This window comes from Nilaparvata lugens, chromosome 2, assembly GCF_014356525.2.
Source record: "Nilaparvata lugens isolate BPH chromosome 2, ASM1435652v1, whole genome shotgun sequence".
Taxonomy (NCBI): Eukaryota; Metazoa; Arthropoda; class Insecta; order Hemiptera; family Delphacidae; genus Nilaparvata; species Nilaparvata lugens.
In genome coordinates, this window is record NC_052505.1 from 62,383,897 (window position 1) to 62,399,253 (window position 15,357).

Genomic DNA, 15,357 nt, shown 5'->3' on the forward strand with positions numbered 1-15,357 from the left:
ATTCGATTGCACTAGGTTTCATCCTTGGGGAAAACTTGATGAACGACATTAAGAGGGTAATTTATCCTTGGCTTGAACAGCTGAGACTTTCGTCGTCTGTGGATAGTAAAAACTGAGCAAGTGATTCTGTGGAAAATCAAAATATCGCATCCCCGAAATTTACAAGCTGATGTATACCCTGCTGTAAAATGTAAACACGATCATTTTAGAGAATTGTATTCTGTTTATTAATAAATAGAAATAACGAGCAAAGCTCGGTGCCCCGATATTTTTATAATAAATGTGTAGGGAACCTGAGAATAATATTTCCATATGTTCTAAGAAGACTATTATTTATTAAAGTTGTTCAGCCGGGTTGTGGTAAAATTCATAAAGTATTCGTAGCCAATTAGCAGAATCTTATTGGTATAGTGAGGTCCAAGTTATAATGGCAGTGTTTGATTAACAATGGTATTGCTATCCTTGTCTATCATTCAACAAAGTGGATAGTGCTATCCTTTCTTGCTTCACTCTCTTGCATGATCGTCTTTTAACTATGTAGAATTAATAATTAATTAACAAAATATTTCATCGTAATATATGAAAATTCATTATGAAACTATTGAAAAATACTACTAATAAAAATAATATTGATTATTTTAAACGAGATTAAACAGTCAATATTACTGTAATAAACCTGTATCAGCTACCGTCTATAGAAAGCATATATATATATATATATATATATATATATATATATATATATATAAATAAAAATAGCAAAATGCATGAGGACTAATATACAGTATTTCGGGTGTTTCCAATATTAATTTTTTCCATCCTCACTTATGATCCCTCTCTATTTCATAATGTTATATTTGCAATAATTTGAAGAGCTGACAACTATTTTGTACTTTTTCAATTTGAATAAATGATTTGGGTTGATGAAGCTGATGTTTTCCATTAAAATAAATAATACAAAAAACATAAATTAGAATACTGAGGTGCAAATAAGTATAAATAAAAAATTAACTACAGGTAAATATTTAAATCTATAATATAATTTATTTTATGTAGTAATTTGAGAAATTGAGTAATCTGTTTAGTTAGAATTATTCTTCGTAATAATCTATGGAATCAAATTATGATAATCAAAATGAGCCTACAAATATCGATTTCTCAATTTCCTTTTTTATTATGATATTATTCTGTACCTACTGAACTTCTTTTTTTTACATTATATAATACATCGATTATTTAAAATGGTTGATATCTGAATCCACTATTTTTATATGACTTTTAAATTATTGATTCTAAGATACCATGTAGAATGGTTTTTCACAATTGATGATATATCATGCAATAAAAAATTATAAAATTATGTTGTGGCCGATAATAAGTAAGTTATTCTTGTTTTGTAGTCTGCACTGATTTGTGAAGAATTATTGTGATCTTTAATTTGCTTTAAATTCTTATCACCCGCAAGAAAAAAATATAAAATTAATTTCTTCGAAAAGTATTCTAACTGTAGAATATAGTTAGAATAACCTATCTAACGAATAACACTTACCGGCAATTCCACTTCTACAAAAAGTGAAGTGAAACGTGTTATATCAATAGATTGAAGAGTATAAGCCTATTTATACAGAGTGAGCTTTACATGAAGTGAAGTAAACGTGAAAACAGTTACTTAATAGATAAAAATAAATATATTGAATGAACTGCAATCCTGCATCTATTATTTCATGAGTTTGAATTTGCTGGTCATTGAGATTTAAAATACACCTCTGTATTTTTTCCTGAACGCTTCAAAACATAGCGGCATTTCTTGCCTGAATAGAAGTTGTGATACCATTTGAAGATTGTTGTTGGCGCCGTATCAAGTTCTAAAAATATTCTCCAAAATTCAACTCCGCCTTTCGCGAGAAAAGAACTCTCATATTCAGTTGTCAATTCGTTTTCAATCAGTGCACAGTCGTTCAAGGATTTTTTACTGTGATTGAGTTAGTGATAATTTCCTGTTATTGTTTGAGTACCATGTAAATCTAAAAATAGTTGTAAGTGCAGATGATGTTCACTGCTTGAAAGTGAGAGCAATTATTTATTATGTTCAGGAACGTGATATTTTTATTTTTCGCCGCTTCAATCAATGTTATCAACATTTATGGTGAGGAACATGAACCTGTTGAAATACCAATCGGTAAGTGCACATACCCGAATAAATATAATGTAAGAATATTTCTAGTTTTTTTTTAATCCACTCAATTATGAATACGGCATTGCAGTTTGAAAACATATAGAGAGTCAGTGCAAGATTTTTTTCCTAAATCAATCTCTATTATATCCCAATACTAGGAATGGAGTACACATAAAATAATCAAACTACTAAACTAATAAAGTACTGCTATGTAACAAAATGAATAATACAATAATTATTATGCTACCGCGTACTGCAGTTGGATTTGAAATGCATGACATGAAATAAAACAAACAACTTGCTTTACAGCTTTACATAAATATAAATTGAACACCCTGTTATCAGCAGAAATGTTCCAATATTATTCACCAATATTATGGATATGACGTCCATATAATATTATAATCCATATAAAATAATAATGAAATAAAAGCATACCAAATGCTTGACTCAATATGTAAAAGATTTTCTTTCGTTAGATCGAGCTTTGTTATAATATATATGGTTATAATATATATTGTTAAATATATATTCACCAGTATAATATTGTTCCATTGTGAGATAAAATACAATTTTATCTCTCTCAACTCAATAGTTTTATTCCCAAAAAGCTAAAGTTTCAGTGCCCGTGGCATCATCGTCAGTTGCAATTATTTGCTATTCACCAGTGAAAGGATTTGTGATTTTTCTTCAAAGTCTATGATAGATTTATCGGAAAGAATAGAATAACTAAAGATGTTGAGAGATGTTGAACTGACATTACACTTATTCTAAATTCTATATTTCTAATAACATATACAATGTGTTCAATTTATTGTAAGCAAACTGTTTCATGGCATAAAATTCAAGCCAAGATACCTCTAGAATGAAAAAGTACTGTCCAATACTGTATTATAAGTACTATATAGTATTATAATATTATAAGTACTGTATTATAAAGTACTATAACAATACTGTTAAATACTGTCCATTTCATGAGACAGTATTTCTTGTATATGTATATGTAATATAAACAACAGAAATTGTTTTAAAAATTAATTTTGACAAAAAATGTCTTATAATTTTCTTATTTTTTTAGAAATGCAATGAACATTACATATAATTTGAAGGTCTACCTATATGATATAATTATATTCATGATATGATACGAAAAGAAATCACAGTACTCACTGGACAACTATTCATTTATTGTAAAATATTTGACTGCTAGTTGTTTTTTCCAAAAGCAAAAAGTGATTTAATAATAAGCAGTTCGTGATGGAAAACAACATTGAAGAAATTACAGTAGTTTACAATTGATTTTGATATCATTTAAATTTGATTCCGGTAATATTATCAATATTAGTTGGATTATCTATTTGTTGTAATCTGCATATTTGGTTTCTTATCTCGATATCAATAACAGTGCCGTGGCATAAAATGCATTCAAGATTCAACAGTGAGATGTTCGCTAATGAATATTTGTCAGGTGGCTTGCTGCACTCCATGAGTGATGAAGACGAACTGAGTGCCATCAATGATAAGGCCTTCCATTATGCAGTGGATCTGGTCAACAATGACCCGGACACGTTGGCTGAATTCAAGCTCAGAGCACTCACACAACGAGTCAAGGAGCACAACAGCTTCAATGTAGGCTCTAAAGGTAAATCATTTTCTACAACTATTATGTGAATCGATTAGTCTTTTTATAATTAACTCGTAGATAGTTGGTTCTAATTGACAAATCAAATTACGTTTATTTGTGTAATGTTATATTTTTCAATAGAACTCCTTTAAATATACAATTTATGACGTTATGTGTAGTTGAGAAGTTTATATTGTGTTAATTATTAATACTAAGAAATTGTCAAAACCACAGATTTTATTGAAAGTAGAAAGACCGGTTTCGGTTGTTACACCATTGTCTATCTCTGATATACTCCAATGTTTTGGACCACCAAAACTGACAATGGTGTAACAACCGAAACCGGGTTCTCTACTTTCAATATCTGTGGTTTTGATAATTTCTTAGTATTTTTATTTAAAACATGATTTTAAAAATAGTTTTATAGTGGTTGGGAACCCACCTAAAGCTGTCAGTCCACTCATCTTTCATCATCATCATTATTATAATCAGTTTTATTAACCACGCACAAGACTGGAGCGCATGTAGGCTTTATTCTCAGCAAATGAAAAAATATGATTTTATAATTAAACATTACAGATATGAGCTGCTGATAAGATTTGTTAACCCTAGTTATTCGGTGCTGTGGCAAGAGGATCACCAACTACGCATACCTGACTGCTGTACCGCGGTATTCCTATAATAACTATAAAATTAAGGCATGCTGGGTTGGTTGATTCGAATAGCACTGTGTTGATTCCTATGCACTGTGTCAAATTACAGTGCTTTAATTACACTTATTATGAATTATAATTGTACTCATCTAGAGAATAGTGTGCATATTTCCTGTAGAGAATTGCTATTGCCAGCTTCTCAGGAAATGTGATTTCATGAGCTACGGTATTTCATTATTTATAGAAGGTTTAGTTTTCATCTCCCATAAAAGAAAATTTTATAAGATATTGGGACCGGAAAAGTGTGATGTCTACGCAAATTAAAATCGACCATGAAAACCAGAGACGTTGCTGGCTTATTCGTCTCGAATGCATGTTCAAAAAAAAATTTTTTATGAATGAGATTTAAAGATTTTCATTATTCGTAATTGAATGTTGTTCTCAGCTCACATTCCTGTTCACATGAATGAGGTTTTGTGCATTTGTTTGCAGTATGTGAGCTTCTCTCGAAAGGCGTGGCTGGTATATTCGGACCGCAGTCACAGCTGAGCTCACTGCATGTGCAGTCCATTTGTGATGCGATGGAAATTCCTCACATAGAAATGCGTTTCGACGCTCTGCAGCGACGTGGCTCTTGTTTGGTCAACCTCTATCCACACCCATCTGAACTTTCAAACGTAACAACAATAATTTACTTATTCTTCTCTTTGCTTTTTATTCTATGAAGCTTTTCAATTCCTCAATCACAATTTCAGAAATGATCCAAAGTGGAGTGTAGATTAAATCAATTATACTCACAAGCAAACGCGCAAACACACAACGATTTTAAGCTCTAATTATTTTATCACTTATTTCTCTCGTTCAATAATAGGAGATAGGGCTATGGTAGATAGATACGGCAAGTTGCTAGGGCTACTATGGGTTGGTAGTAATTTGCGGGCACATGTATTGAAACATATTGCGATAAATTAGACTAGACGCTTCTGCCTCAGTGTTATTTCTTTCTATTAAGATTAGTGCTACCGAGTGTCACAGGATCTATTTCCAACAGTTTATGCTACCTACAAACAGTGATTAGACTACACATTAGGACGCTTGGCTGAGTCACCAGTGAGACAACAGGAATGAGAAGAAAGCTGCCTCACTCAGGACACAGATTGGACACCAACATTAATTTGGTGTCTGATATAATAAGCGTCTCATTGCCCCGCGACTCTCGCTTGGACACTTTTGGTGAGGGGGGAGGGTGAGGCAGCGGTCTTCTCATTCCTGTTGTCCTGGTTTCATTCCTGGTTTCCCAATATAATACAAGCCCAATTGTTGGAATTTTCACTAATATACTAATGTCTGCCAGTAGTCATTGTAATTTTAAATTGGATGGAATATTAAAACATGTATTGGATTAAGGAAAGTTAATCTTTTCTCAATAGTTTTTAGAAAAGCCTGAACATAATTTTTCAATATAATACATTTTGGAAATTAGAACAAAATATGTTGACTTATCTCCTTATAGTAGGCTAATTAGAATTAGAACCACCTCTAAAAGTCTCAAATCCAAACTATATTACTTAGATACTACTGGTATTTGAGCAACCTCAAAATGCATAGATCAATTCACGTTTGATTGAAGCGTAGTAGGTTCCTACTTGAGACTCGAGTTGTTGTCCGTTTGTGGCTTTGTTTGTATGTTTGACGAAAACAAGCAATTTTCAAACAACTCCGAATTTTCAACATCTATTAAACTATATAATCAGGTCGAGTTCGTCGAACAATAAGATTGACCAACTCATTAATTATCCTTTATAAGTTGAGGAAGGATACGTGCTCATTACCACTGTATAATAGCAATTATTGTGCTAGATGGAATCAATAATCACGATAGGAAAAAATATGAGAGTCATATATTATGGAATATTGTAAATCGATTCCGACCGGAGACTTTAAGAGAGCAGCTGACGGAATATCAGCGGCATTTTGAGCGAGCTCTCCAGCCCAGGGGACTAACTAGAAGACAGTAATTTTCTTATTAGGAATAGCATAATCCTATAAGGGTCATGTCACACCAAGCGGGACAAGACAGGGCATGACACAATATTGGACAAGAAATAATTTACTTCGCATATACAAGATGTCCGGATGCATCTGGTGTGACATAGTCTCACCTTCTCTAAAGGTATGTCCACACAATCATGCTGAACCGAACCTCGAACAGCACTGCGAACCGCGCAATCCGACGTATACATCCAGAGAGTATACAATGTAACATGCTATCATATAATGATACATTCTATCCTCACTGTGTAAATCGCGCCGTGCAGCGTACATAATAATAAAGCCCTCACACTCGTTCAGAGTGGTCATTGTCCGTCCATTCGTGTCCGGCTTGGTGTGACATCACCCCAGCTTGAAAAGTAAAATAGAACCTAGATGCTTTTCATGTCTCACTTCCAAAAATATTCTGAATATTTTCTTGTAGGCTAACTTATAATATTATTATCATGTAAATCAAATAATATGAAAAATAGTGAGAATAATTTTGTAACTGACATGAGCTTACTTTGAACTTGCAGGTCTATGCAGACTTGGTGAGGATGAGTCACTGGAAGAGTTTCACTGTCATCTATGAAGACAACGACGGCTTGATGAGATTGAACAAGCTGCTCACATTTTATGACAAGAAAGGCTATCCAGTGACAGTGAGACAACTGTCGTCAGATGATAATCACAGGTCAGTGACAACTGTTGGAATTGGAATTTGTCAGTCTAATCGGAAATATATTTTGAAAAAATCGTGAAAGTACCAACGAAACAATAGGAAGGTACAGACCAGATTATTTAAACCTTTGAAACGTATTGTGAGATTCACTTCAAACTATCAGCAATGGAAAGCATAGATGTTATTTATCTGAATACGTTTGAAATGTGTCTCACCACAGAGAGATTACAGAGAGACTATAGATTCCAGACTATAGAGAGACTTCATGTGAGACGTTGTTAATTACTTTGCGGTGTCACTGTAGTTAGTGTGACTACACCAAAAGTAGGCTACATAATCACGTATTCATGATAATCCTTTGATCCATATTTATGTAATTTTGATCCATTAATTTTAATCTATACTTATAAAATTTTTATCTCACTCACTCACTCACTCACTCACTGATCACGATTTTTGTTAAACTACTGGATGGATTGCAAAAAACTTGAAATATAGCATTCTTATACGTCCTAGGTGCTCACTAAGAAATATTTTGGTGATATTTCAACTCTAAAGCTGGGTTTACACCAAAGTTATTAACAAAATGTTAATAACTTAATTCTTATGGATTCTATTAGATTGAATATATCATATCATACACATGATAATCATATGTGTTTGCCAAGTTCCGTTCAATCAAATAGAATCTATGATGATTGAGTTATTAACATTTTGTTTATAACTATGGTGTGAACGCGGCTCAAGGGTGGTTTCTAAGGGTTTAAAGTTCGTCTTTTAGCATGTATATTCTCCTTCTCCTATTCTCTTAATTATAATTGAAATGTACATATCATATGTTACTAAAGAACTATAATCTAGAGAGAGTACCTCTTTGAAATAGTTCTTTACTGACAACAAAATTAATAATTTTGTCAGGTTGGCATTAAGTTCAGATGACTTCATTAGGTTGGCTCCAAGCTGAAGAGCTAATTAAAATGCATTTATCAAGAACTAATTGATTGGGCACTGCTGCTTCAATCAGAGCTATTCCTGGGAGTATAGATAATTTATATTTTTTATAAAACAACTTTTATGACGGGAGTTGCATCCATCATTCGATCCTATTCTATCAAGACTATTTTTGTTTGTATATCTGACAGATCGCGTAGACTGCTTAAACAATTTCGATGAAATTTTAATAATTCAGTATGATATATGGAAGGTATTTTTAAAACTTCAGAAGTGTCCGTTGTGGAATCTGTTTGCAAAGAATGAGGAAATTCGGCCAAAATTCAACTTGGGCGAAAGAAAGGGGGTTATTTATTAAATGGCCAAATAGCTGCTGTTGCTTTTCCTAATGTAAAAACATCTTCCATAGAGGTAAGGCGCTTTCCCCATGAATCAATTATTCTCAAACATTGATTGTTCTACCAAAGAAAATAGAAGGTAGCTTCGATAAAAATATTGGAGAATATGCATAACAGTTCGTTGACTGTCAGTATTCTTCATTAATAGCATCAATGCTCCCACTCAAACAATTTTGACAAATTTATGTGAATCTTTCTATAATTTGGTTCCTTTAGATGAATTTACTAGAATTTACTAGATGAAGATAATAATGTTGATGATCGCTACTGTTTCAATTTCAATCATAAGCAATTTCTGTTCAAATATGTTGTGTGTTTGTGGATATGTATGTATGTCGGACGGATCTCAAAAACGGCTCTAACGATTTTGATTAAACCAAGAATATAGTGAGTTTGCGACAAAAAACATTATTTTGGAACAGGTCTCAACTCTGGGAAAATTCGCTGAAGTTCCTTGAGAAAGGATTATTGAGTAGCAGCTGATCAGAAAAAAGTTTTCCATAGTCTGTTGAGAGCGTAAGAGAGTGTGAGCAAATGAAAAAGATTATAATAGCTGTAGTTAAGTTACCAAAGTAGATATGAAAGGCGGGTCCTGGAACACAAGTGTCCCAGGACCCGCCTTTATCTCAAGGTCATCCAGGCGCCTCAAGGTCATCCAGGTCAACCACCCCCAACCTCAAGGTCATCCAGGTCAACCACCCCCAACCTCAAGGTCATCCAGGTCAACCACCCCCAACCTCAAGATCATCCAGGTCAACCACACCCACCTCAAGGTCATCCAGGTCAACCACACCCACCTCAAGGTCATCCAGGTCAACCACACCCACCTCAAGGTCATCTAGGTCAACCACACCTACCTCAAGGTCATCCAGGTCAACCACACCCACCTCAAGGTCATCCAGGTCAACCAACCTAACCTCAAGGTCATCCAGGTCAACCACCCTGACCTCAAGGTCACCCAAAGAAAAAAAAATTAAAAAAAAATAAAATAAAAAAAAATTAAAAAAAAATTGAAAAAAAATGAAAAAAAAAATTAAAAAAAAAATTAAAAAAAAATTAAAAAAAAAATTAAAAAAAAATTAAAAAAAAAATTAAAAAATAAAATTGAAAAAAAAATTAAAAAAAAATTGAAAAAAAATGAAAAAAAAAATTAAAAAAAAAAAATTTAAAAAAATTAAAAAAAAATTAAAAAAAAAATTAAAAAAAAATTAAAAAATAAAATTGAAAAAAAAATTAAAAAAAAATTGAAAAAAAAAATTAAAAAAAAATTAAAAAAAAACACATAAAATCAGGAATAAATGGGAAAAAAAGGGAAAAAAGGGAAAAAAGGGGAAAAAAATTCCCTCCGGATCCTGAACTGGGGTATAAAAGGAGTTGTTCTGCAAGGAGTGGGACATTGTGTCTTGGGCAGTCGTGCCATCAGTACGTGTGTGTACCACCAGTACGTGTGTGTGTGATTTTAGTATATTGGTTTTGGATCACTTTCATCTTTATCAACATCAAGAGTAAGTACCAGTGCATTTTATAGTTCTATATATATATTTATATTATATTTATGATTTAACAATTAAGTTCAAAAGAGTAGAATTTTGAAGTAGATGGTTTGAGACTGACAATTAAATTCTAAAATGACTTAAATTCGAAAATGACAAGTTTAATTATGAATTAGGTACCAATACATAGAGTAAATGACATAGTCAAAAATGACTAGTGTAATTATGAATTAGGTTCCAATACATACAAGTTACAAGTTTAATTATGAATTAGGTTCTTCGAGTTGGTGGTTGTAATCCATCCTAACCTAAAAAATGTATAATTACAAAGTAGATCCTAGACCCCCATCCACATTCCCCCATACAGCTCCGGACCATTATCCTTAGAACATAAACACCATAGAGTAAATGACATAGTCAAAAATGACAAGTTTAATTATGAATTAGGTTCCAATACATAGAGTAAATGACATAGTCAAAAATGACTAGTGTAATTATGAATTAGGTTCCAATACATACAAGTTACGAGTTTAATTATGAATTAGGTTCTTCGAGTTGGTGGTTGTAATCCATCCTAACCTAAAAACGTATAATTACAAAGTAGATCCTAGACCCCCATTCACATTCCCCCATACAGCTCCGGACCATCATCCCTAGAACATAAACACCTATGAACCTCCATCCCCGACCCACGATCCTAGATACTGATTCACCACCTTCATCCCCCACATCTGTTGATAGTGATTCATATATAGAGTTGAATACTGCATACCATACTAATACAATATTGTTCTGCATTGTTCCAGATGAGCAAAGCTGCACGATGTCAGCAAACAGCAAACTCAGTGGACGAGTTTGTTGTCCTGGAGGAGGCATTCAAATCCTGACTCACGACTCTATACTACAATAATGCATACAAGGATGAGCCTGCCAAAGATTTCCACACCTTTCTGAGCAGTCTGGAGGATAAAATTGTTCACATCATCAGTCAACAACTGCAGACACATGGAGCAATGAAGTTCAATCTAGTATTGGAGGCAACATATTTCCGCAGCACCCTTGATAAGACCTTCTTCGATCAAGAAGAGTTTCAGAATGTTGCCTTCAAAACTCCAAACTACACCATCTTCAGTATCATCAATCTTCCAGACATCATCAAGCAAGCGTGCATGACCCTACTGGATGAGGAGTCGAAATTCGAAGGAAATTCCAGTGGATGGAGTTTGCTTATCATCGATGGATTGCTCATCAGGATTAGCAAACATACTCCCCTGCGTGGATCATCCTACATCAGTCTTCCACCTCTTCTATCAGCACGAAAGGCAATCATCAATCCTATAAACAAGGACCAACAATGTTTCAAATGGTCCATCCTCGCCAAACATGTACAAGGCAACCATCCTGAACGAGTCAATGAGCGATACCATCAATTGGAGGAGAGATACAACTTTTCAGGCATTGGATTTCCCACTACCATCAGTCAAATCGATATATTTGAGAAAGATAATCCGGAGGTATCAGTTAATATTTATGGTGTGGATGAGAAGAATGTTATATTTCCAAGAAGAGTTGGAAATGCAATGAAGGCAGATCACTTTGATCTTCTCCTCCTCTGTGAGAGTAGGGATGATGATGAAAACAGCACCCTTGAGGATGACAATGAACATAAATCAAATAGCCACTACTGCTACATTAAAAATTTTGAAAAACTTGTGGGATCCCAACTCACAAAACATAAAAGTAAAATTATCATCTGCAGACGATGTTTCACCCATTACACCCAGAACAGAGATGGAGAACGCAGGATGGCTGAGCATGAGGAGTATTGTGCTAGCAATAATACAGCAAGAATCATCATGCCACAGGTTGGAAAAGATGGTAAACCTCCAACCTTGAAGTTTGAGAAACATGTGCAAAAGTATAGAGTACCTGTTGTAGCATACGCCGATTTTGAGTGCATCCTGGAGAAACCTGATGAGGACAATGAACAATGGATTGGTGAAGCTACCAAAGTTATCCAGTATCATCGGGCAATGAGTTACTGCTTATACTTTGTGCGGGACCCATATTTGGAAGATTCCTGGCTGACAATCACTAACCTAATCCCTCATGAGCCGATTGTCTACAGGGGTCCTGATGCCGCCGAACATTTCATGAAGACCCTCACCATGTATGCAAAAGATTTAGATGAGGCAATTGACTGCAGGAATATCAAGTTGCTCCCACTAACCAAAAGAGAGAAAGAACAACATAACGCAGCTGATTTCTGTGAGGCCTGCAATGAACGGTTCAATAAAGATAAGGTGTATGACCATTGTCATATAACTGGTATCTACCGGAATGCATTATGCCGTAAATGCAACCTGCAGCGAGAGCGACAATCATTCATACCAGTGTTTCTCCACAACTCTTCAAACTACGATACACACCTCATTATTCCAGAGCTGGGTAGAGATAAGGATCGGCTGTCTGTCATCCTAAATTCATCGGAAAAGTATATATCATTCACCAAACAAATATCTCCAAAAATGCACCTTCGATTCATCGATACATTCCGGTTTACGCCTGATAGTTTAGACAATCTGGTCACCAACCTAGTCAAATCAGCATCGAATCCAGAAGACTTGTCCAAAGTGCTGCCACATACTGCTAAGGTGTTTGGAAACAAATTGAGCCTTGTCTCAAGGAAAGGAGTGTTTCCATACGACTACTGCGATTCATGGCAGAAACTCGAAGAAACATTGCTACCACCCAAAGAGGCATTTTTCAGCAAGCTGGTTGATAGGAGTGTTAGCAGTGATGATTATGAACATGCTCAAACTGTGTGGAACCAATTCAGTTGTAGAACTCTGGGAGAATACAGTGACCTATACTTGAAAACAGATGTTCTCCTGTTGGCTGATGTCTTTGAGAGCTTCCGCGATGTATGCATGAAGACTTATGATTTGGATTGTGCTCACTACTTTACATCTCCAGGCTTTTCCTTTGATGTCATGCTGAAATATACTAAAGTCGAGCTTGAGCTCCTTACTGACTATGACATGTACATGTTTATCGAGCGAGGTATCAGAGGAGGAATAACAAATTGTATACACTGTCATGCTGTAGCCAACAATGCCTACACAGGAGTGCCTATTGACCCCGAGAAGCCTACATCATATCTCCTGTACACAGATGCAAACAACCTGTACGGCTGGGCAATGTGCCAACCACTTCCATGCCGGAAATTCCAGTGGATGGAGAAAGATGAGTTGGAGGGGGTGAGCAGAGGTATTGAGGGTGTTGGAGATGTTCAAAAGATTGGCTACATCTTGGAGGTAGACATTGAGTACCCTTCCGAATTGCATGATGAGCACAACGACTTCCCATTCCTAGCAGAGAACAAAAAAACTCTTAAATCTAATCATGTACGACTCATGACAGCTCTTAGCAACCGTGAACGATATGTATGTCATTACCGCACCCTAAAACAGGCAGTACAACATGGATTGAAAATCACTAAAGTTCATCGAGGTGTAAGGTTTGAGCAGGAGGACTTCCTAGCACCCTACATCATGCTAAACACCAGACTTCGACAACAGTCAAAGAACAAGTTTGAGAAAAATTTCTTCAAACTCATGAACAACACAGTTTTTGGCAAGACGATGGAGAATGTGCGAAAAAGAATGAGCATGGAGCTAGTGAATGATGAGAAGCATTTGAAGAAACTGATTGCTCGACCAGTGTACAAGGACCGCATCATATTTGGTGAGAATATTTGCGCTGTTACGATGCATAAGGAAAAAGTAAAGCTGAACAAACCTATCTACATTGGTTTGACAGTGTTGGACATAAGCAAGACCCTTATGTACCAGTTCCACTACGATGTGATGAAACCTATGTACAAAGAGAACCTACAACTGCTTTATCAGGATACTGACAGCTTATTCTACATCGTGAAAACTAAGAAACTATACAACGACATCATCAACAACCAACAACTGAAAGATACCTTTGACACTTCAGAGTACCCTGCAGACCACCCATGCTACTCGGATGCAAACAAAATGGTGCTTGGCAAGTTTAAAGATGAATATGCTGGCCGAGCGCCACTTAAGTATGTAGGCTTACGATCGAAGCTATATGCCTGTAGGTGTTACAATAGTGATCCAAATCAGCTGACAAGTGGATTGATAAAGAAAGCTAAAGGAGTGAGGAGACCAATACTTGGGCGAGAACTCTCAAAAATGCATCCAGATGCTGAACGTTACATAGGCTTCCAAGACTATCTAGATTGTCTATATGGTGATGAGGATATCTATAGAGAACAAGTGATGTTTGGCACTAGGAAACATCAGATCATGACCCAAGTCATGAGAAAGAAGGCACTAGCAAACTTGTTGGAACTTCCCAACAAGAAAAGTTACAGTCAAAGGTCTTTATGACCTCTATCAAGCTGACCTTGTTGAGATGATACCATATGCTCAACAGAACAAAGGTTATGGATACATAATTACTATTATCAATTGTCTTAGTAAGTTCGCCTTTGCTGTAAGTGAACAGTGACTGATCAGTGACTGATCAGTGACTGATCAGCGACTGAACAGTGACTGATCAGTCACTGATCAGCGACTGAACAGTGACTGATCAGACTGATCAGTGACTGATCAGTCACTGATCAGCGACTGAACAGTGACTGATCAGTGACTGAACAGTGACTGAACAGTGACTGATCAGTTACTGATCAGACTGATCAGTGACTGATCAGTTACTGATCAGACTGATCAGTAATTGAACTGACTGACTGACCACTGAGTGGATGACCCAATTATGCTATACAGACATGTAACAGGAGGAGTGAGGGTCATTGAGAATATGTCATGTCTGAGCATGGAGTGGGAGTCATTGAAAATATCTATCTTCAATACCATTTTGATCTCTAGAGCAGCATGACCATGTTGATCTAGAGTCTCTCATGGACATCTTGATCCAGTAGGTCTACCATGTACATATTGATCTGGAATGATAGGCCTCCATGACCATGTAGAGTGACAGGTCGTGCATGAGCATCTTGAGCTAGAGTCCTTAATGCTGGCGGCCATTGGTCATATGACAGAGGGAGGTGGAGTGGGGTCGCCTAAAGTAAAGTAAGGTGATTTTTTACCTATATGAATTAATGAAACTCTCAATCAATGGTTAACACATAAAATGAGGTTTATTTCATACATGTTTACATCATTACATGAGAGTAGCTTTAGACAGTGGATCAGCCAATGAGGGTTTATTTCTTTATTATCATATTACAATGGTTATACATTCAATATTAGCTGATTGGTGTGATGAGGGCTACTACAAAATTGAAGCCTT

The 15,357-nt window shown here is 35.4% G+C and overlaps 1 protein-coding gene across 3 annotated transcripts in view; it reads left to right on the forward strand.

Moving 5' to 3' along the window:
• The first annotated feature begins 1,574 nt into the window (after nt 1-1,574).
• The window catches only part of LOC111044245 (glutamate receptor ionotropic, kainate 2), a 45,767-nt gene continuing 31,984 nt past the window's right edge, over nt 1,575-15,357 (forward strand). For 2 of the 3 annotated variants that reach the window (XM_022329336.2, XM_022329334.2), the window contains exons 1-4: nt 1,921-2,179; nt 3,645-3,818; nt 4,946-5,130; nt 7,024-7,181. In XM_022329336.2, the coding sequence (XP_022185028.1) occupies nt 2,086-2,179; nt 3,645-3,818; nt 4,946-5,130; nt 7,024-7,181 (611 nt within the window). In that variant the 5' untranslated portion in view covers nt 1,921-2,085. Of the gene's footprint in view, nt 2,180-3,644; nt 3,819-4,945; nt 5,131-7,023; nt 7,182-15,357 lie in introns of all 3 variants that reach the window. The other variant, XM_022329335.2, reaches the window with a different exon arrangement.